Source organism: Pinus tabuliformis, chromosome 8 (genome assembly GCF_031772625.1).
Source record: "Pinus tabuliformis cultivar Carrire ecotype Pingquan chromosome 8, CPIR1, whole genome shotgun sequence".
In the NCBI taxonomy this organism is placed as follows: domain Eukaryota; kingdom Viridiplantae; phylum Streptophyta; class Pinopsida; order Pinales; family Pinaceae; genus Pinus; species Pinus tabuliformis.
Window position 1 is genome coordinate 1262502874 of NC_142294.1, and position 23255 is coordinate 1262526128.

At 40.7% G+C, this 23255-nt stretch overlaps 2 protein-coding genes across 4 annotated transcripts in view; both read left to right on the forward strand.

The window, feature by feature from the left end:
* The window catches only part of LOC149239975 (uncharacterized), a 438022-nt gene that overhangs the window by 304825 nt on the left and 109942 nt on the right, over positions 1-23255 (forward strand). The gene's annotated exons all lie outside the window — the stretch shown is intronic.
* Positions 5980-7084, forward strand: LOC149239976 (uncharacterized). Its single transcript, XM_089367234.1, has 2 exons — positions 5980-6117; positions 6242-7084. The coding sequence occupies exons 1-2, from the start codon at positions 5990-5992 to the stop codon at positions 6738-6740; spliced, it is 627 nt and encodes a 208-aa protein (XP_089223360.1). The 5' UTR covers positions 5980-5989; the 3' UTR covers positions 6741-7084.

The following is a 23255-nucleotide window of genomic DNA, read 5'->3' on the forward strand; positions in this document are numbered from 1 at the left end:
ACTGCCAAACTGAACCATTTTATTATCAAAGGAGAGTAAAATGCATGAAATGTGTGCACCTGGCTTGCCAAAGCAAGCTAGACAATCCCAGGTGAGAAAAATGATGCCTAGATGCAAAGGAAAGACTTCTCAATGTTGTGCGTTGGCCCTAGAAATTTTGCAACTGCTCGCTGAAAGAAACCCCTGTTTGAGCCTCCAAAATGTTGGTTTCTAGTAGCATCGAATGTGCTCTAAGCCTCAAAATGTAAAGGGAAGCTAGGACACATGTATTCCAAAATACTCAGAAATCGTTTTGCGAAATCCCACCTTGAGAACATTTTATTAAAATAATTAATTATTTGTAATGGATGCCTAAGTCTAAACTTAGGAAATTAAAATAATTAAAGGGTATTAATTAAATGTGAAAATTCTATCACTACAACAACTGATTTATTTTACCTACTTATTTTCCAATAAGTTATTTATGAAAATCCTTCAGTAAACATTAAAATAAATTCAGCTGCAGATATCACACCATAATACAGAAACAAACACACGCACAAGAATCAACACATCTACACAGATATTTTGGACAACAATCCTCGGAAAAACCCAATGTGGGAAAACTGGTGCAGCAAGGGAGGACTTTATTATTCAACAATTCTTCAGTACAACTGGGTGCCAAACTGGCTTACCCAACAGAGAGAGAATTCTACATCACTTCTCCCAGTCTCAGCATCAGGCTAGCTGACCTCTGCAGAGCTCCCAGACCCTCTGCGTCAGCTCCTGCCTCTCCGCGTTAGCACTGTGCATCTCTGCATCACCCATGTACGCCGTCCAGTGACTGTGCAGTCTGCTGCCTCTGCGTCTGCCTCTCCAACCGCTGTGCTGGTCTTCTGGTGCTGTTCTCAACTCTCTGTTTCGTACTTGGTGCCTCCTGCTGCTCTCCAGACCACTAGTTCGAATTTCTCAGTTAACCTTGCTCCAGAAATCGAATTGACTGGTCTCCCTCAGTGTGTTCTCCAACTGATCCTCAAGCCTCTTCTTATACTTTTCCTGTTGGTCCTTCAACAGCCGAGATTAAATCTCTAATCAATGACTAAGATTAGATTTGGCTTGATCCATGACTTTTGGAACCTTCTAACCCAGTTTTATATTAATACCCATTAATATTTTATTTTACCCGAGTTTATACTTAGGAACTCCATTAAAAATATTAATTATTTTAATATCTCCCAAACCGGTTAGAATCTGCCCAAACCATATCTGGGACTTGGAGATCTCATGTGCTTTAGCCTCTCCACCAAGTTTCATGGCTAGAGCACATCCGATGCTACCCCAAATCAATAATCCCTCTTAGCGAGGACTGTGCTCTAGTAATATTCCATACTGAATATTACTTTGACTATATGACACCGGTACCTGTCCTAATGCTAGGCCTCCCTGCCCAACATCCTTTGCACTGCTACATCATGTACTGCTGCCTATGGCTCTGCCTCTGCCACTGTTGCATCTGTACAACAGCTCCCTTTGCATTCGTGTTGTTGTTGGTCCTTTCTCCCAAAATTGCATCTGCACTGCAACTCCCTCTGCATCTGTTCTGTTGTTGGTCCTTCTTCCCAACACTGCAATCTCTTCTCGCCATGTTGCATCGTGCTACTATTGACTACTATTGCACTGCAACATCACCCCCATTTCTGCTACTAAAATGGATTCTTTATCATCCCCATCTTTTCCCTGAAATATTCAAACTTTGTTCTTCCAAGGGCCTTGGTGAGGATGTCTGCCACCTATTCTCGTGTAGAATTGTAGCTCAACTGTACAGCTCCTCGTTGGACATAGTCTCTGACAAAGTGACATCGAATATCAATATGCTTTGATCGATTGTGAAACACTGCATTCTCAGAGAACTTGATGCAACTTTGATTATCGCACATGGTCCTGGTCTTGTCCATCTTTCTTTTGAATAGGTTCACAAGCAGTTTTCTAAGCCATATGGCCTCACACGAAGTTGTGCTCGCAGCCATATATTCTGCCTCAGATGAGCTCAGAGCCACGGATTTTTGTTTCCTACTGCACTAGGAGGCCATTCTTGATCCAATGTTGAAACAATACCCAGAGGTACTTTTCCGATCCACTGAACTTCCTGCCCAATCTGCATCAGTAAATCCACTCAATTTGATATCCTTACTCTTGGTGTACAAGAGTCCATAATCAACTGTTCCCTGTAAATACCTGAGAACATGTTTGGCTGCTGCCTAGTGCACCCTCTTCGACTCCACCATGAATTGACTGAGGGTGTTGACAACGTAGCAAATGTCTGGCCTAGTATTGACCAAATACATCATGGACCCTATGAGCTACCTGTATAAGGTGGGATCAACATCCTTGTCTTCTAATGCATCAATCTTCCAGGTCGAGATCATTGGAGTAGCCATGGGTCTACAATCCTCCATCCTGAATCTCTTTGGGATTTTTGTAGCATATCTCCCTTGCCCAAGGAAGATCTCCCCCTTTTGCTGCCAAACTTCCAACCCCAGGAAATAATGCATTTGTCCCAAATCCTTCATGTCGAATTCCGTGGCTAGATTCTTCTTGCAGTTCCCTATCAACCTCGATGATCCAGTCAGGAAGAGATCATCGACATATAATACTAAGATTAGAGGTTCATTCTCTACTACCAAATAGTAGAGATTTGGATCTGCGTCACTCTTGACAAATCCCATTTCTGCAAGTAGCCATTGATTCGACCATACCATGTTCTAGGTGCCCGTTTTAGCCCATACAAGGTTTTCTTCAATCTGCAGACATGAGACTTCTTCTCATGTGTCTTAAAGTCCTCTGGTTGTTCAATGTATACCTCTTCTTTTATCACTCCATTCAGAAATGTCTTTTTGACATCCATCTGATGAATCTTCCACCCCATCTGTGCTGCAAGAGATATCACGGTTCTTATAGATGTATACCTGGCTATCGGGGCGAAGGTCTTTTCGTAGTCAATTCTTTCCTTCTGAGAATACCCCTTAGCCACGACCCTGGGTTTGTATTTCTCAACACTGCCGCCTGTAGCATATTTGATCTTGTAGATCCATCTCGAACCTACCATTGATCTGTCTTGAGGCCTTGGCACTACCTCCCAGATATCGTTCACCATTATGGAGTTGTACTCCTCTACCATTGCATCCATCCAAATTTGATGTTGAGCTGCCTCCTGAAAATTGGCAGGCTCCCCATCCTGAGATACTAATGCTTGATATCTATCTGATTGTTTTTGCTCCCTCTTATTGTTCCTTGGCGCACCGATGAAGTCCTCTGCATCTCGCAGAATCTGACGAAGTTTCGTGCTCGTTCTTCTTTTGCTAGCAGGTGTTTCTATTAGCTCCTCTTCATCCTGTGATTCTTTTTGACCCGAGGAAGAATTCTTTTCTTCCATTGGTTGAAGAGGTTTGACCAACAGTTCCTCTTTTGACTGCTTCTCGAAAGGCATTTCTCGAGATTTTCTAAAAGCCCTGTCCTCCATGCAGTGTTGTTAAAATCGCGATAAAATCGCGATTTTATCGTAAAAGCGCGATTTTTTCATTTAGCCGATTCAAATCGCGATTTTTATACATAAAAATCGCCACTTTTTTTTATAACGATTTTTTATGTTAAAATCGCCAGAGGCGCGGGCAGCGGGCGTTTTATATAGAAAATCGATTTTTCTTTTATTTCATTCAGCAGTCCGCGCGGAGGAGGAGGAGAAGAAGTGAGGGAGAGGGTTGCCGTCGGATTTGGGAGCGAATCCAAGCGATTTTAGGAGGAATCCAAGCCAAGATCACCAATTTGTCCATAAACCAGGTATGTAGATTAATTTTTTTTTGTTTTGGTTCTATAAAAACTTTGTTTTTCATTGTTTTTAAAGAATTTTTGGAAATTTTTCATTGATTTGGGATGGGTTATTTGTTATGACTATGAGAACCAATTTTTTATTTTTATTTTCTCATTTTCTTTAAACATTGTTTATTTTTTTTTATTTTTCATTGTTTTTTGGCATTTGGTTGGGTAACTTGGGTTTAGAAATTGGGATTTTGGAAATAATTAGCTTGTAATTTTGCAAATGCTAAATTGTAATTTGTATTTAGTATTTACTATTATCATTTATGTAATCCTAAATTCCTATTTCCTAATCCTTATTTTTCCATAGGTTTGCAAATTCAAAATTCAAAAACAAACATGCCAAGGAAATTGGATCCTTTCTGGGAATATGGTGACCCTAAAACTCCGAATGATAGACAAAACTTGTATTGCAAGTTGTGTGGAAAGGAAATATTCGGGGGGGTGTACAGGTTGAAGTTCCACCTTGCACAAATCCCTGGACGTGATGTGGGGCCCTGTCTAAAGACAAATGCTGAAATTATCCAAAAAGCCATGAGAGCATTGGGAGAATTAGAGCACACTAGAGACGCCAAAGAAGAACTCAAAAGGCAACTAAAAAGGTCAGCTGAAGGAAGTGGGCCAAGTGGCACAGGTTCTACTGCAGCGTCAGTCAATCCGGTAGCTGCATCATCATATTTTGTTCCTCGAACCACACCTGGTTCACAACCAACTATTGGTTCAATGCTAAAAAGAACTGAAAAAGAAAAAGCTGACAAGTTGATGACAAAATTTCTCCTCTGGAGTGATATTCCTTTCAGCATTATAAGGAATAATCCATTTTTCCAACCTACTGTTGATGCTATTGCCAGTGTTGGCCCGGGGTACAAACTCCCTTCTCTTCATGATTTCAGAGGCCGGCTTCTTCAAGATGAAAAGCGTGACTGCACCCAAAGATTGGAGGATTTTAGGGCATCATGGGCACAAACAGGATGCACTGTTATGTCAGATGGTTGGACTGACCAAAAGGGGAGAACCCTTATAAACTTCTTGGTTAGTTGTCCCTTGGGGACTATGTTTATCAAATCTGTTGATGCAACTCATCAAATCAAAGATGCAAGAACTTTATGTGATTTGCTGGATGTGTTTATTTTGGAGGTGGGTGCAGAAAATGTTGTCCAAGTCATAACGGACAATGCTGCAAATTATGTTGCTGCTGGTAGAATGCTTATGGACAGGCATCCTGCTTTATTTTGGACACCTTGTGCTGCCCATTGTATTGATTTGATGTTAGAGGACATTGGGAAAATTCCCTTTGTCAAAGAGGTTGTTGACTCATCAAAAAGCATCACAAAATTTATTTACAATCACACATCTGTGCTTAGCTTGATGAGAAAATGCACCAACAACAAAGAGTTGGTGCGCCCCGCCATTACACGATTTGCGACGAGTTTCATATCTCTTCAATCCCTCTTGAATTCTATGTGGGATTTGAAGAGAATGTTTCTTTCAGAGGAGTGGCGTGCTTCGTCAATGAGCCGCAAACCAAAAGGAGAGGCCGTCTGCAGAGTAGTTTCATACCAGGAGGACTTCTGGGCGGGAGTGCAGGAGGTGTGCGCTGTTACAGAACCTTTGGTAAAGGTTCTTCGGTTGGTTGATGGTGAGAAGCCCGCAATGGGCTATTTGTATGAAGCCATGGATAGGGCCAAAGAAGCCATTCGGTCCTACTATGATGATAAGGGAGATGATGGGTTCCAGAGACAACTCCTTCTATGGAACGTCATTGATGAGCGATGGAACAACACACTCCATCGTCCCATTCATGCTGCTGGGCTTTTCCTGAACCCTGCATTTTCTTATGCATGTGGGTTTAATTTTGATGTTGAGGTCATGGAAGGATTATTAACCTGTGTCCAGAAGATGGTGAGATCTTCAGAAGAACGTATGGAGATCTCTAGACAAATTGAGCAATATAAGTTGTCAGGTGGCTTATTTGGCTTTGAGATGGCTGTCATTGATAGGACGGTTAAAATGCCAGGTATTTTTTAGTTTGTAGTATGTACTTTGTTTCAAATTTCATTGTTTCTTCAAATTCCATTTTTTTCTTATGTTTATTTAAAATTTTATTTGTAATTTTGTTGTAGACGCATGGTGGAAGATGTATGGTGGCAGAGTACCCCTTTTGCAAAATCTTGCCATACGCATCCTCAGCCAAACATGCAGCTCCTCGGGATGTGAGCGCAATTGGAGTGTATTTGAAAAAATACACAACAAGAAGCGCAATAGGTTAACACTTAAACATTTAAAATATTGCAAATTTCCAAATAAATTTTTGAATTCATTAAAGTTTTAAACAATATTTTTTTTATAATATTAATTATTAATTTATTATTTCATGAACTTTGTACAGGTTGGAGTCCCATAGACTTAATGACATGGTCTATGTCTACTACAATCTTCGATTGTGGGTGAAACAACTAGAGAAGACACCTGATACGGAAGCCATCTCATTGGATGGGATTGACACCACTGCTGAATGGAGGGTTGAGACCGAGAGGCCTCTCATGGATCCCACTGAGGATTGGTTAGTGCAGGATGAGGGGGAGGAGGAGGGGGAGGAGGAGGAGGAGGAGGAGGAGCAGGAGCAGGAGCAGGAGGAGGAGGAGTTGGAGGAGCAGGAGGAGGAGGTGACACCGCCTACCAGGGCTACCCGGGCTACCACTACCACCAGTAGAGGACGTGGTCTCCGTCCACCTCAGCCTCCTGTAGCTGCTACTACTAGTTCTTCAGCTTCTAGAGCACGTCAGACTCCACTGCCATTTCCACCACCACAGGCACCAGCTTCTACATCTAGAGGGAAAGAGAAAGTTGTGCCATTTTCTCGCAAGAGGGGCAGAGGAAATCAATAGGATTAGACTTTCATTTTATTGTATATGACATTATGACATGATGAGATACATTATCATATTTTTTGTTGATATTTTGAGGCTGAGTTGGACTTGGGACTCAGGACTTACTATTCAGGACATGATTCAATGTTATGTGTGATTTTAGCGCTAGAAATGATATTAAACATCTTATATATTAGTTTTTTTATCATATTTATGTGTCAATGTATTTATTTTATGTTGTAGATGGTTTAGATATTAAAAAAATTGAAAAAAATTGAAAAAAAATGAATATTTTTGTGCCAAACGATTTTTTCCCGCTTTTTTCCGATTTTTTCCCGATTTTAACGATTTTTTCCGCTTTTTTCCCGGCGCCGATTAAATCCCGATTGCGATGTGTGCAACACTGCCTCCATGAACTTCACATCTTGTCGAACTACTACCTTCTTGCTCCCTGGAAGTAGATTTTGTATGCCTTAGCGTTCTCGCTATATCCCACTAGATATCCTTTCTCTGCAGTTTGATCCAGCTTCTTCCTCTTTTCCTCGGGTATGCGGCAATATGCTAAGCTCCCAAATATCCTGAAATGACTGACTTCAAGCGTCTTCTCTGTGAAGACTTTCTCTAGAGTAATCTTGCCCAATGCCAGATGAAGAATTCTATTCTGAACATAGACTACTGTGTTGCATGCTTCCGCCCATAGGAATTTTGGCATATGCTAATCATACATCATGGCCCTAACTGCTTCTACAACAGTCCTGTTCTTTCTTTCTGCTACTCCATTGTGCTTCGGATTGTAAGGAGTTGTCCACTCTCTTCGGACGCCCTCCTGAGCGCAAAAATCAGTGAAGTCCTAATCGACATACTCTCCACCATTATCTGAGCGCAAAACTTTTATTTTCTTCTCAGTCAGATTCTCCACCAAAGCCTTGAACTCTTTGAATCGATAGAAAACCTCATCCTTGGTTTTCAGAAAATAAATCCAAGTTTTCCTTGAGTGGTCATCAATGAAGGTGAGGAAGTACTCGGCACCACTAAGAGCTTTAGTGGACATGGGTCCGCAAATATTTGAGTGTATCATTCCTAGTACACTCTTGGCCCTATTTTTACTTCTAGAAAATGTTGCTTTGGCATTCTTTCCTAGAGCACATCCTCTGGATACATCATCTCGTTCCGTACTAAGATCCGAAACTCCTGTTACAATGCTCCTGAGAATTCTTAGAGCCCCATGGTGCAAATGTCCCATTAATCTGTGCCATGGTTTGTTCAAATCCTTGTTTCCATTACTGCCTATTAGTGCCATTGGTGATTCTAGTTGTACTCTGTACAACTTGTTACTTTTGATCCTGATCTGCACTTTCTTTTTCCAGCTCGGGTGTTTGACATATACTTTCTCCTTGATGAAGAAAACGTCATAGCCTTTGCCTTGAAGTTGCGACACGGAAAGTAAGTTCATCCCCAATCCTGGTACATGAAGAACATTGGTAGCACGGAACCGCTCTCCCGTTTCTGTTTGAAAAACTATGGTACCCCTCCCTACAGGAGTACACTTTGCCTTGTTCCCTATGGTGATCTAAAAGTTCATCTTCTCCTCTCGATAATCTGAGAAACATTCCCGGATTCTCGTCATATGCCAAGAGGCTCCACTGTCTATATACCATACCTTTGATGATGCAGATCTAGTCACACAAGTTACTTCTTCTTCTAGCCTCGAAGCCAACATAGAGAAATCGAAATCACTCTCTTGTGCAATTTTCTGAAAATTTGTGCAAGTCTCTTGATGTAGATGCCTCTGCATCATGGTCTCGACCCATAATTGATTTTCCCTTCCTGTCTCTGATTACTTGCTCTGATACCATGTGAAAATTCTATCACTGGAACAATTGATTTATTTTACCTACTTATTTTCCAATAAGTAATTTATGAAAATCCTTCAGTAAACATTAAAATAAATTTTGTTGTAGATATCACACCATAATACAGAAACAAACACATGCAAAAGAATCAACACATCGACACAGATATTTTGGACAACAGTCCCCGGAAAAACCCAATGTGGGAAAACCGGTGCAGGAAGGGAGGATTTTATTATTCAAAAATTCTTCAGTACAACTGGGTGCCAAACTGGCTTACCCAACAGAGAGAAAATTCTACAACACTTCTCCCAGTCTCAGCGTCAGGCTAACTGACCTCTGCATAGCTCCTAGACCCTCTCCGTCATCCCCTCCCTCTCTACGTCACCCACGCAGGCCCTCTAGTGATTGCGCAGTTTGCTGCCTCTGTGTTTGCTTGAGAGGCTCTACGTCTGCCTCTCCAACCTCTGCGTTGGTCTTCTGGTGCTGTTCCCGACTCTTTGTTCTGTACTTACTACCTCCTGCTGCTCTCCAGACCACTAGTTCAAATTTCTCAGCTAACCCCGCTCCTGAAATCGAACTCACTGGTCTCCCTCAGTGTGTTCTCCAACTGATCCTCAAGCCCCTTCTTATACTTTTCCTGTTGGTCCTTCAATGACCGAGATTAAATTTCTAATCAATGGCTAAGATTAGATTTGGCTTGATCCATGACTTTTGGAACCTTCTAACCTAGTTTTATATTAATACCCATTAATATTTTATTTTTCCTAAGTTTAGACTTAGGAACTCCATTAAAAATATTAATTATTTTAATATCTCTCAAACCAGTTAGAATCTTCCCAAACCATTTCTGGGTCTTGGAGATTTCATGTGCGTTAGCCTCTCCACCAAGTTTCATGGCTAGAGCACATCTGATGCTACCCCAAATCAACATTAAACTGGGGGTCAAACTTCTAGAAGAAGACAAGGATCAAGCCAAAATGATCTGAGTCATTGATTAGAATCTAATTTGGGCCGTTGATTGATCAACGAGAAGATTATAAGAAGAGACTTGATGGTCATTTGGAAGACACATCGGGTGAGAGATCAAAGATTGATTTTCTTAAGAGAGTAGTGCAACAGTTGCCGAAGAAGGTGATCGAGGAGATTTATTGCAGTGAGGAGAAGGGATAATTTTCCATAGGAAGTTTTCCTGATCCGGAGAGTGCAAGGCAGAGAGGGCAGAGACGCTCTGAGTTAGGGATTTTTGGTTTCTGGACGTTGGCACAGACGGGGCGTTTTAGTCCCTGGCCGCTGGCACATAGTGGTCATGACAATGTCCAAAGAGCCTTGGACGCTAGCATAGAGGCTTATGGGAGCATTTAGGGCTTTAGAGGTAGATCTGGAGGTGTTGGTCCATGGATGCTCGCATAGAGTGGTCCTGAGAATGTCCAGGCTCTCCTGGACACATGCATAGTAACTACATGGGAGCGTCCAAGGGTTTTTGGGCAGATTTGGTAAGTTGGTCCTCAGACGCATGAACAAAATGGTCTGGGAGCGTGCAGACTGCCATTGACGCTCGCACAACTCTTCCTCCCTGCATTCGAGACTCAAAGATGAGATTTCTGTATTTTGAAGTTTCCGCTTAGTGATAGCAGTATTCAATAGTGTTTGGCACAATGACAACAATATACAATAGTTGACTTCAGTCTGTGACAACACATTACAACCATCAGTATGAGGGTTTTGATTTCAAGCATGATTAGATCTGTTTCATGGATATCATAGTTGTTTTGTTACATAGATAAAGTTATGGATCATTGTACTCTCTTTTGTTGTATCATTTGATGATGATCTAAGAAGAAGAAGATTTGCAAGGGTTTTCCCCATAGTGGGTTTTTCCCTGGTCTCGGACCAATCCTGGTGTCTCTATGTGTGTGCATGCTTTTCTTCTACTGTTCCTTTTATGTTCCGCTGCATTGAGGATGATGATGATGATGTTGTTCTTTCTATATTATTGCATATGCTGATGTATAATGGTATAGATCTGAATAATGTAGTGATGTTATGGGGTGAACTTAATGTATTAATGATGAAATGCAGTTATCAAAGCAAAGAACAATATAGCCCTATGAAAAATTAACAGATTAGAGGAACTTGAGCTTGCTACAACAAGTTAGGCGAAACCTAGGTTGGAGTTGTGATGCCCAAGTGCTGGAACGACTCCACCAAAAGCCTCTGCGCTGACCCAGTAAATTACGACCACTACTGCTATAGGTGACTTGGGATTTCAGCCCTCAAATCTACTCCAAAAATTCTACAAAATTAAATGTAGGCTCTCCACACCAGCTCCAACATAACCTATAAATATCTCATAGACCCAAGTGGTGGAAATGGTCTCAGGGTAAATTGTGCCACCCTCCAACAATTTCTACTGCTAATTGCTGAATGGAACTAGGAATTTTGCCCTTAGAATTGCTCAATTTTTTTTGCAAAATTAATCCTAGCCTCCTCTCACCAAACTCACAAAAACCCAGAAAGGGTTTGGGCTGAATCCAACATGCCTCGGTGACCCCCAAGAAGTGCGTGTGGCTCCAATTGGATGGAAAAACACCCTGTAGAAAGAATCCTACTGTAGGAGGCCAAATCAATTCATGGAAAACCTCCTCCAACCCTTGCGAATCACTCCTCCAAACCTTCTTATTTTACCTTAACTCGAACTCCCCAAATCTCCCTGTCAAAATGTTTGAGTAGTCGTTGTCTTGAAACCTTTGTGTAGGCCTTGAAATAGATAAATTCAGCCCTCCAAAATGCAGCGTTGTCGGCCCTGCAAATCACCAAGGAAAAACTCGTCCTCCCTATGGATAAATCTCTTCAATTTCTCTGGCCAAAACTCCACAGTTTGCTAACTTCTCTCACCCCCTTCGAATTTCCTCCTGTGCCCTAAGAGAAGCATGCTCCAACTGGAAATAGTCTGCAATGTAGCTCCTAGAGAAGCCTTGAGATGGACTCCTTCTTACTCCCCTAAGGTGACACTCAATGTTCATCGAAGGTAGAGGCGGAATTCCCGCTCGGAAATTCCTTGTGCTGAACAACACGATTGTGTTGGCTAAGCAACTCAAGAGAATTAATGTTGAAATTGTACAATGACCAAATATGCCAAAAGTGAGGTCCTCAAGCTCTATTTATAATTTGCTAGCCTCTTGTCGCCTTGTGGTCCCCACTCTTTCTCCCTCTCTCCTAATTCGCACTTCATTTTCTTTTCTCTCTCCTCCAAGAGTGCGAGTTCTCTCTCCTCCAAGAGTGCGAGGGATCAACATTCCACTAGGGCTGCGATTTTTCCCTTTTTCTCCTAAGTCCCAAAACCAGAAATGTCTCCTCTTTCCAAAATTGCCTCTTATGCGGAAAATAAAAATTGGGGACATGACACATGTCTGAATCAAGTGCTTCAAAAGTCAAAATTGGTCCTCTCGAAAAGAGGAATCTAGTCCCATGATTGGAATTTGTCATTGAGTTGCCAAATTAATAGTTAGTTTGTCGTCATCCCTATTTTCCTCAAGTTGACCAAGAATATCCTTCTTATCTGTTGAATTTGTAGTTTGGAAGGTGGTTTTGCATAGGTCATGCGCCATCGCATGCAACCGACCACCACAAATAACACTACAATGATTATTTAACTAATCCCCTAAGTCAAGACTTTAGAGAGCAGTTTAATTTAATTATCCGAGTTGTTGGCCTCCTTGTTGGAAAAGGTAAAAGGGTTAACAATAGATTAAGTCAGTCGTAGCCCTTGATCTCAAGAGATGAGATGAAATATCAGCCATCCATCTCTTTGGAGATTAGGTTTAAGCACTTTATGAAGGAAATTCGAGTTGTCGAGGAGATCATTTGATTGCCATGATTGGGCATTCAGTTGGAAAGAACATTCTGACAGTGAGAGCAACAAAGAACAGGTCGAGACACCAGGGAAGTGTACATGCAAGATCAGATCAATGAGAAGGTCAAGCAAAGGGGGTTGTACAACGATGAGTTTCCTGGGCCATACAAGCCGAAATTTGTTAGACACAGAGGTTGATTTTCTGGGCCATGTTGTGCTACGTAGGGGTCAACTTGGCTTAGATTTGTTGTGACAAATTGCTGTAGCAATTTTCTGTTGTAAATATCTGCTATAAATTAAATTTCTAAAGCTGAATCAAAGCCCACTATTTGTTGGTTTTCCTCACAGTAGAGTTTCTAGGGTACATCTGTGTCATTCTTTTATGTGTGTTTGACTTTGTGAGTTTTGCTTTTGCTGTTTATGCTAGTTAAGAAGCCAAAGTATTTGTTGTTACAAATCAGTTTAGAAAGCATCTTTCATTTTTGTTCTATAAATATTTGTTGAACAACAAATCTGTATTTGGATTTTCAAGCATTAATATTATCTCTAGATTGTCTAACCTTCTCCTCTTTTCCAACTGAAGATGCATTTTGACCAATTGCATTTGATGAACCATTTCTTACATCTTCAATGTTGATTTGGGGTAGCATCGGATGTGCTCTAGCCACGAAATTTGGTGGAGAGGTTGGGGCACATGAAATTTCCAATACCCAAAAAGGGTTTGGGCGGATTCTAAACAGATTATGAGATATTAAAATAATTGATATTTTTTAATGGAGTCCCTAAGTCTAAACTTAGGGAAAATAAAAGACATGGATCAAGCCAGATTTAATCTTAGTCATTGATTAGGGACTTAATCTCGACCGTTGAGATGTCAACAGGAAAAGTATAAGAGGAGGCTTGAGGGTCACTTGGAGGAACACACCAGAGTGATCAGTGATTCTATTCTCTAGAGCGGGGTTTGCTAAGAGAGATAGAATCAATGATCGGAGAGCAGCTGAGGGGCATTGAATACATAGAGATAGAGAGGCAGAGATAGTGCCAGGAGAGCAGCAAAGCAGCTAGAGAGTGTGATGCAGGGGCGGCCAGTGCTCACGCTAGCCCACGCAGAGGTAGCTAAGTGCTGCACAGAGCACCAGAGAGGCCAGCATCGCTGACGCAGAGGCTCAGAGAGTTGACGCAGGGCCTCCCGAGGCTGATGCAGGGCTAGCGCTGGGCTAGGAGAGGCTGACACCAGTGTTGATAATATCGGTATCGGGAAAATATCGGCGAGGGTCCAGAAAATATCTTATCGGCAATATCGGCAAAAATATCGGCAAAATATCGGCAAATATCGGCAAGCATAAAAAATAATTTTTTCAAAATTTTAAATATAGCTGATATTTTCAATATTTTCGAAATTTTGCGATATTTTCCGATATTTTCCGATATTTGCCGATATTTGCCGATATTTTCAAAACAGAAAATATCGCGATATTTTCTCGGCGATATATCGTTTTGCCGAAAATATCGCGATATTTCCGAATATCGCCGATATATCGCCGATATTATCAACAGTGGCTGACACAGTCCAGATTAGGCAAACGTTGGGGTTTCTAGGGCAGATTGGTGCTGAGTAGCTGCCGGAAGGATTATCCGAGGTTTCAACTAGTAGATTTGTCAGAAACGGAGAGGTATGACTGCTAAGGAAATTCTCTATTGGGTAGGCCAGTTTCGGCACCTAGATTGTACTCTGATATTGCTTAATAAGAAAACCCTCAGATCGCTGCACCGATTTTCCCACTTTAGGTTTTTCCGGGGACATTGGTCCAAAAATAATGGTGTCATATGGTGTGTTTGTTTCTGTTTCTTTTTAGTTGTTGATCTGTAATATGTTGAGCATGCACTAGTGTTTATGTTCAGTATTTACATTGTAAATAACTTGTTAAGGAAAATAACAAGTAGGTAGGAATAAATCAGATAAAGTACATGGAGGGTTTCTAACTAAGTAAACTTAGAAACTTCAATATTCAATTAATTTTTGCAAGGACTCAAGAGAGCTTGGCTTTTGTGCCACCTTTTCTAGAGCTTCAACAAGATTTTAGGGCTCAAATGCACTATCCCCAGGTTCTTGAATAACACATGTTTGATTAAGAATGATAACATATTCGGTTGCAACAACATTACATCGTCCATCCACAAGTTTAGCAAGATGTATGGTATATTCTGTAAGATAATTAGTTTAGAACGAATAAGTGCAACAATTATATCCTTGTTGAATTTGCAACCCTCATCTAAATAAATGTCCTAGCTTATCAATGCTTTTAAAATCCGTTTGCAAACGTCATTGGTGGTCACCAATAGAACAATATGGGTTGAAACATTTAAGTTGCTTGATGGATTTTCATACAATATCTTAAAAACCTTTTGTGCTATTGCCAGAGCTGCCTCATATCTACTAATACATTACAAAATAGTCTTTGGAATCGTTGAGACAAGCCCTTGAATTTCATGATCGCTGGCACCCTTTGAGATTTAGCCTCCAACTTTTTAGACAAAACCTGATACTTGTCCAATGCTTCCCCTATGTTTAGAAAGTGCTCCAATCCACAAGTCTCCTTTGATGCTCCTCTTGTTCTCTAGCTAGATGTTTCCTCTCTTCTTCTCCTATTTGAGCAAGCTCTTGGGCTCTCTCCCGCTCTTCAATCATCCTTTGCACATAGCATGTTTCCACTCCTTCAGTCAATTGATGAGGTGGACCCTGATTCTTTTAGGGAAGCAAAAGCTAGTTCCTATGCATTGCATTGATCTAGTGCATCAACTGTAAGTTGCCATCCCCACAAAGACCTATGTCCTGAGCATACAGATCCATCTTAGGCTCTTCCTATTTTCTTTTCCACCCCTTGGTGTATTTTTCCTTATGCATAGTGGAGATATCTTCTTCCTTGATTGGTTTAGGAGACCATCCCATGCCACTTCTGCAGTCATGTGCTCTATGACCATAATTGTGGCATTTGTAGCATTCTATATTGTACTTGAATAAGGGGTGGAATGAATTATGATTTCTGCTGATGTAGCCATTTGACCCTCTGGTTTGATTGCTTGCAATTTTGCTTCTAAAGGTCTGATAGGGGCCTCTATAATTGTCCCTGTCATAGGCTCTAGTAGTCCTTGCTTTATGTCCAAAGTTTGTGCATGAAAAATAATCCCAAGAAATATAGTTTGATACCTGGTTGAGAAGGATTGTCTTGATGAAACAACTCTTCTGAAGTTGTTCTGCTTTGGAGAAGATTCAATTCTTTGTTGATCCTTGTCTCTTATTTCACTGCTACTTGTATAGCTTCTAGGTGTAGTAACTCTTCCAAACTCATCTTGATTTCTTTCCTTGCTTCCACTGTGGTTAGGGATTTGAAGAATATTAGCATGACTTTCAGGCTTTTCCTCAATCTTATTTTCTGGTGACCTAAGGCTTGCATCTTCTTTGTATGAAATCTCACCCACATAACCAAGACCTATTTTGTCATATGGTGATCTTTGACTCCTAAAAATATCATCCAACATTTGAGAATTTTTCATTGATTTGGGGTAGCATCGGATGTCTTCTAGCCACGAAAATTAGTGGACAGGCTAAGGCACATGAGATATTCAATACCCAGAAAGGGTTTGGGCAGATTCTAAACAGTTTGGGAAATATTAAAATAATTAATATTTTTAATGGAGTGCCTAAGTCTAAACTTAGGGAAAATAAAATATTAATGTGAATTAATATAAAACTGTGTTATAATGGTCCAAAAGTCATGGATCAAGCCAGATCTAATCTTAGCCGTTGATTAGGGACTTAATCTCGGCCGTTGATTTGTCAACGAGAAAAGTATAAGAGGAGGCTTGAGGGTCACTTGGAGAATACATCAAGAGATCAAGATTTTGACTTTCTGAGGTTGGGTTTGCTGAGAAAGTTGAGAGAGTGATTAGAGTTGCAACTGAGGGGAAGTGAATACAAAAGCAGAGAGGCAGAGATAGCATCGGGAGGATCAGCGCAGTAGTCGGAGAGAGGGACGCAGAACCAGCCAAGGGTTCACGCAGAGCCAGCCAGGGCTCATGCAGAGGCAACCAAGAGCTGCTGAGTGCCTCACAGGGCCAGCGTGAGTGATGCAGAGGACCAGAGGACTGACGCAGTGCCTTTAGAGGTTGACGCAGGCCAAGCCAGAGTGGCGTTGAGCTAACGCTGGGCTAGAGAGAGCTGACACAATCCCTAGAGGCTGACGCTGGGGTTTCATGGGGCAGATTGGAGCTATGGAGCTGCCAGAGTGTTTATCTGGGGTTTCAGCCAAAATATCTGCTTCCGAGTAGAGAGGTACTACTGCCGAGATTTTTCTCTGTTGGGTGAGCTGGATTTGGCACCTAGATTGTATTCTGAAACTGCTTAATAAATCAAACCCTCAGATAGCTGCACCGGTTTTCCCGCATTGGGTTTTTCCGGGGACATTAGTCCAAAAACAACGGTGTCACTTGTGTGCTTGTTTCTATTTCCTTCAGTTGATGATCTGTAATGTGTTGAGCATGTACTTGTATTTATTTTCAGTATTTACATAGTAAATAACTTGTTAATTAACAAAACAAGTAGGTAGGAATAAATCAGTAAAGTACATGAAGGGTTTCTAACAGTTAAACTTAGAAACTTCAACACTTTCAAGTTCGTGTTGAGCATGTCTACTTGATTACTTGATGTGACAATTTTTTCATCAAGCTTCTCACTATTTTCTTCTTTTTCCTTTAGCTAGCTTTTCATCACTTCTTTTGTTCTCTTAGCTCCTTCTAGCTGAATTTTCAAGAAGATGACTTCTTCAAATTTTTTCTCTTGCTCTTTCAGTTTTTGATCAACGTTTGCTTCTAGCTTGTCATAATCCTCAACCTTTCCCTTCACTTGTCTTGACAACATTTCTTCTCTATTTTCTGCTTCCTTTGCTTGACATCTCAGGACGATAACTTCTGTTTCATCAATGTTATGTCTCTTCTCTTTAAGCATTTGGAAATGCTCTTTAAGCCTTATATTTTTTGTTTTGAGCTTGACTATATGTTCTTGAGCAGCCATAAAATCTGCTTCAAAATCAATGGTGTAAATTTCTAGATTTGATTGACTCTTTTGATTGTCTTCATCTTCTTTAAAATATTCTATATTCATGGTTATGGGGGAGACTTCTTTTGGGGGTTCGGAGTCACGCTTTTTTGACTTTTCCATCTGTGTTTCTAAATTCTACGTTTCAGTTGTTAGGATGTTCAAAGGTACTTGCTCTGATACCAATTATTGGAGACTCTGAGAGGGAGGGGGGGTGAATCAATATTTTATTACTATTAATACTTTTCAACTTTTAAAACATTTGATGCACATAAATCATGAAACATAGATCGTTACATAAGAAACTTTTATACAATTTTTCTTTGTAAATGTTTTGTAAACTTCCTCGTACAAATTAAGCACCAACTTACAATTTTTTTAGGCACCAACCTATAGGATATTTCATTCCCCTAGCTAAGCACCATCTTAGCGAATGTAGGCACCAACTTATAGGAGACACAAATCCCCCCCTAGCTGAGCACCACCACAACAAATTGTAGGCACTGACCTACATCAAGTTGTTCCTTGGATATGTCGTTAATAACTTTTGGTCCTCAACAAATTCTTTAGTGGGTTGTCATCTAACCATGCAACCCTTAGGTTTGTGCCTTCAAGCTTGATCTCAACTACGTGATCTGTACATCTTAACTTTCTCCTGTTCAACTAGCCTTCTTGACTTGGCTCTTTAGACTTGATCTTCTACACGTTAGTTCTCTGTATTTTATCAAAAAGAGATCTGCCACTTGGCACTTCAACTTCCTCAACTCTTACTATTCATTGTTGAACTGTCACTACTTAGGCTTATTGAATGTTCAAAGAGAAGGTTTTCCCATCTGACAACCTTTGCTCAACACTATAGATTTCTTTATGCTACATAGGGTTTTTCAACACACTTGGATCTGTTGCAACACAATCTTGCAGGGGTCCTACGAGGGGTACCAAAGGGACAACGACTAGACTTAATGACAACAATGGGACAAGGACCCACTGGCACCTCAGTCAATGTCCCTTGCTCTTTACGGATTTTCATTGATGGGAGGAGTCTTGGTATGAAGGAAATTACTAGAACAATAAGGTCAATGGCTAGGTATGAGGTGATTTTCAAAGCCCATTCAAATGAGATGCTTAGATAATGGTTTGTTTGCTTCAAGAGCAAGATAAAGGATCTCCAAGAAAGATTTATGAGGATGCTTAGACCTATGAGGAAGGGATATTCAATGCAAGGGATATACCAAGGTTAGAGCTTCCTAAAGGTATGAAGGACTTGTCTTAGGGTTTGTAAGATAGAGATCATACGAAGATTTGGGATTGCAAGAGAGACCTAGGGGATCCAAGCAAGGCTTAGGGTTTGCAAAATTAAAAAGGAATAAGATGCCCCAGGTAAAAAAAGGATTGGATAGGTCAAGGAATAGTTAACTTCCAATGAGTTTTCAAAAGTAATTGACCTATGGAAAGCTGCTAACCAAAGAAGCTTGTTATCGCTCAGATTGTACAAGCACTGTAACAATGACTCAGGTTGGGGGTTGTCACCCTGATCCTCGACCTCTCCGTTCTAGATGTCTCCTTGTAATGTTCCTATGTAGGAATGCGAGTGATATCAAGAAAATAAATAGTGCATCCACATATAAAAATAAAAACACACATTAGACATCCATGAAAACGCTGCCAATCAGGAACTGCTAAGCGATATTATTAAAAATCAGAAGGCTAGATATAATATGAAATGGAATGGTGCACCTGGGCTTGTCCCAATAAACAAGCAAGACCAACCCTAGGTGGGAAAATCGCTGAGTTGAAGGCTATCCAGCTGCTGCACCACTCTGCACTGCGCTGCCCTAGTAAACTGTCGCCCCGCTGAACTTCGACCTGCTGGAATGTGCCCAAGAACTTCCCAGAAAATTATATCAGTTCAGCCGTGGACTCCTTGGACAAAACCCAGAAAAAACCAGAAGGGAATTTTGCTGGTTTTGATTTTGGATTTTCAACCTCCTTGGAGACTCTCCCCAGCTTCTGTTGCCAAATTAAACTTGCAGGAAACCACTGACAAATCCCTCTATAAACACTCTTGAAGTGCTGGTTTTACCTGTGTTATCCAACTCCTTGCTCCCCGGATGGCTCTTGGACAAGATTAACTGCTCTCCCAAGCCCCACGAAATTGCTGCTATAGGCCTCTATGCAATCCCTCTACCTAGAAATTCGTACAACTGATGCACTGGTCTAGCTGGCTACAAATCCCAGTGAAAATGTCCTCAATAAGCAACCTCCTCAGCTCCCAGAATTCCCATCAAGCAATGAACATCCTTGCTGGCTTCTAACACCTCCTGCGTGTTTCTAGATGCCCAGGAAATACACAGTTCCCTTTTCTGCGCTGTTGGCTGAAGTGTGTGATTGTGTTGAACTCCCCTAAACTCTTGTGGAACAACCTCCCTAGGGTGGGCATGGATGGTCCCCCGAAGAAGAGGTTGAATCTCCCGCATGAGAGATTTGTGGCTAAACAACCGGTAGACTCGCTAAGCAACAAAGCGTACAAAGGTGTGTTTGTTTGCAAATGTTCAAGATGAGAACAAAATGAGAGCTAATCTCTCTTTATAACTCCTTGGGCCCCTTTAGCGTCATGTGGGCCCCTCCATCCACCCATTCGATTTTCCCTCCAAGCATATCGAATGGCTAATTCGAACTCCTATCTGGGTAGCCCCCACATTTCACTAGTAGCTAAATAAAGTCGATTTGGCTCCTAAGTCCCTAAGTCGAAAGTGTGAGGCCCTCTTCCTCAGTAAAAAATGTTCAAAATTGTGTAGCAGCACCCTGTTACTAATGTGTTTGAGAAGGGACATGATAGTCCTCCCCTCCCAAATGTTGCTTGCTCTCAAGCAACCTCAAAGATGGGTGCTCCAAAATATGCTCACCCTCCCAGGTGGCATCCTCATCTGGCAAGTTCTTCCAATGCACCAAACATCGCTTGTCCTCAAGCAATGCCTGAACAAACACCCTCTTTGACTATGGACCCCCACTATCACTGCAAACTTCACCAGGGTCCCAAATGTGCCATTGGATTATCCTTGATCATTGTACTATCCTATAGTGAAGGAGTCCCTCGATACCAGGATCCCAGGCTAACCTGATCAATGTGAAGCCCCCCTTGCTCCATTCACTATCTTGCCAGATATGGGCATCAGAACCCATGTGTCTATCACTATTAAGTAGAGCATCCTGATGATGTAAAATTCTACCCAAATCCTCATGAAGTTGCTCTACCGAATATTCCACCCCATGGACTCTGATTGTGGGCCCTTGAAGATACAACTCATTCCCTATGCGAATGAATCCTCTCCTGAATGAGCTCCTCCTGAAATCCGCTTGCTGGCAATCCTGCCATGTTGATGAAGTCTTCCATGCCCTTAGCAAATCAATGAAACTCAATGGAGAATCTTGATGACCATCCCCTATAGAAACCAACTCACCCATATGGGTATCTGAACTGCTAAGTAGTATGACGCTAACGTCCCATGCCCAATGCAGCGAGAACTGCGCTGCTGACCCCGCGACACCCTGGTCATCACTAACTGTCTAGCATGCTCGTACCAAAGCCTCCTCTCGCATAGGTCTCAGCCACAATCTATGCAATGATCGAGGTTAGGCTCTGTTGTCGCATAGGTTGTCACGACAACACTCAGATCGGGGGTTGTCACCCTGATCCCTGATCTCTCCGTTTAACCCGTCTCCCAAGGCTAAGGGGGGTAGATCCTATGGGATGAATGAAGACCAACTGTGGACCAGTTGGGTTGGGAGACACAACAATGGCAATTTAGCACTTGATTGATTTAGAAATTAATGTACTAGTGCCTTATGGAGTTAGTGATTAAATGATTATTTGTTAAACGTTGCAGATATATGAACCTTGTAAAACAATCATTTATCATCAAATAACCCAAGAAAAGATGAATTTTGCCAAATGCGAGATAATCAATAAGTGCACAAAGCCTTAATAATGATCCAACAATTAAATTTCTAAAGATTGAATACTTTAAACAACCATACAATTTAAATTCTAACCAATTACCACTTTCATATAGCTAACTTGTAAAAAAAAATACATTTAAGAGCATTTAGCTATAGAAAAAAGGAACATAAATACCACAAAAAGATACTAAAATGATCTTTCAATTTTTAGCTAAGCTTTTTCAAAAAATTTTAATTTTTATACATTTTTATATAATTCTAAACTAAATAAATAAATAGAACAAAATTAAAATCCTAATTTAAAATCTAATCTAAAACCATAAAGGAACTTTTTATATTTATTTATTTTGAAATAAAACTAAACTTTAAAAAAATGTCTAATTCTAAAATCTAAATAAAACTAAAATCTAAAAAGAAACTTTTATGATTTATTAATTTATTTATTTTTTAAATAAAACAAAACTAAACTTAAAAAATACCCAGAGCAAAGAACTAAAACCTAACTTAATCAAATATATAACAATTAAAAAGAAAAAGGAAAACGAAATTTTTGATTTTTAATATATATTAAAACCTACTATCCTAAGAATCGAACCTAACTACATCAACCGAGACATATACAAAATAAAGAAAAAAAAGAATATCAAATGCGCTAACTAACCAAAACCCAACCAATGTATATATCATAAACACAACCCTAAACGATGGAATTAGTTTTGTTCTACAGGTTCGATAACAGCGTGGAGGGAGGATCGAAAAGCAGTTTGAAGGTGCTGCGGGCAGGTGTGAGGCAACTGCATGAGGAATGCAGATGTTTTTTTATTGCAAGTGATCGATGAAAAAAGGGAAGAACAATTGCGTGAGGTGAGGAAGCAACGTAAGGAAAAGATCGAAAGGCAACTACGGATTGTTGAAGGTAGATAGCTGTGATGAGAGATGGCAACGCGCTGGAGGACAACGCAGGCACGGCGTGGCGATGGTTGCGTGAAGGATGGCGGCGTAACCCGGTAATGGAAAATTTTTTGCGTAAAATGGACGACAGAACACTGCGTGAAGGATCAGTTGGGAAGGCCGCAGAAATTGACAGCCACGGGCAATGTATGAAGCATGGATGGGGAAGAAAAATTCAGATTTCAAATGTAGGTTGAAGACTGCGTGGGATAATGAGGAGATGGACGCAGCAACAGGGGAAGTATGCAACAACAGGGGAAGTATGGTTGCGGTTTGAAGCAATTGAAAAAAAATGTTGCTGCAAGGAAGTATGGCAGCAAGAAGGACGCCAATCTGGAGGTTTGGACAACATACACCTAAAAAAAATTCGAAATTTTTTAGTGAAAATGAAAACCCCAGGTAGCAGCAGAAAGATGGACTAGAAAACCCTCCAAATTCTCCAGTAAATTTTAAATCACCCTGCTTCAGATTTGTCTAATGAAAACCCCGAAAATTTTTCAAGATTTGTACCTGCAACCTACAAAAACCGAAAACCCAGAAGTAAAATGTGCCAGAAACAAAACTGAAAACCCTAAAACCAGCTAAAAATTTACAATATTTATAGATTTTCGACTCTTAAGTAGCCAAATTTATCAATAACACAGTAATATTTTTAGAATTTAAATTTAATGTGAGATACTTCAGAAAACCCTTCATGCATTCATAAAAAAATTTCAAATGATAAGCCCAGGATTAAACCTGGCTGGGCTCTTTCAGAAAATGCAATCCGGGAGTTGGCTGCTTCAGTCGAGAACTTCCCCTAATGCTCGGTAAATTCAAAA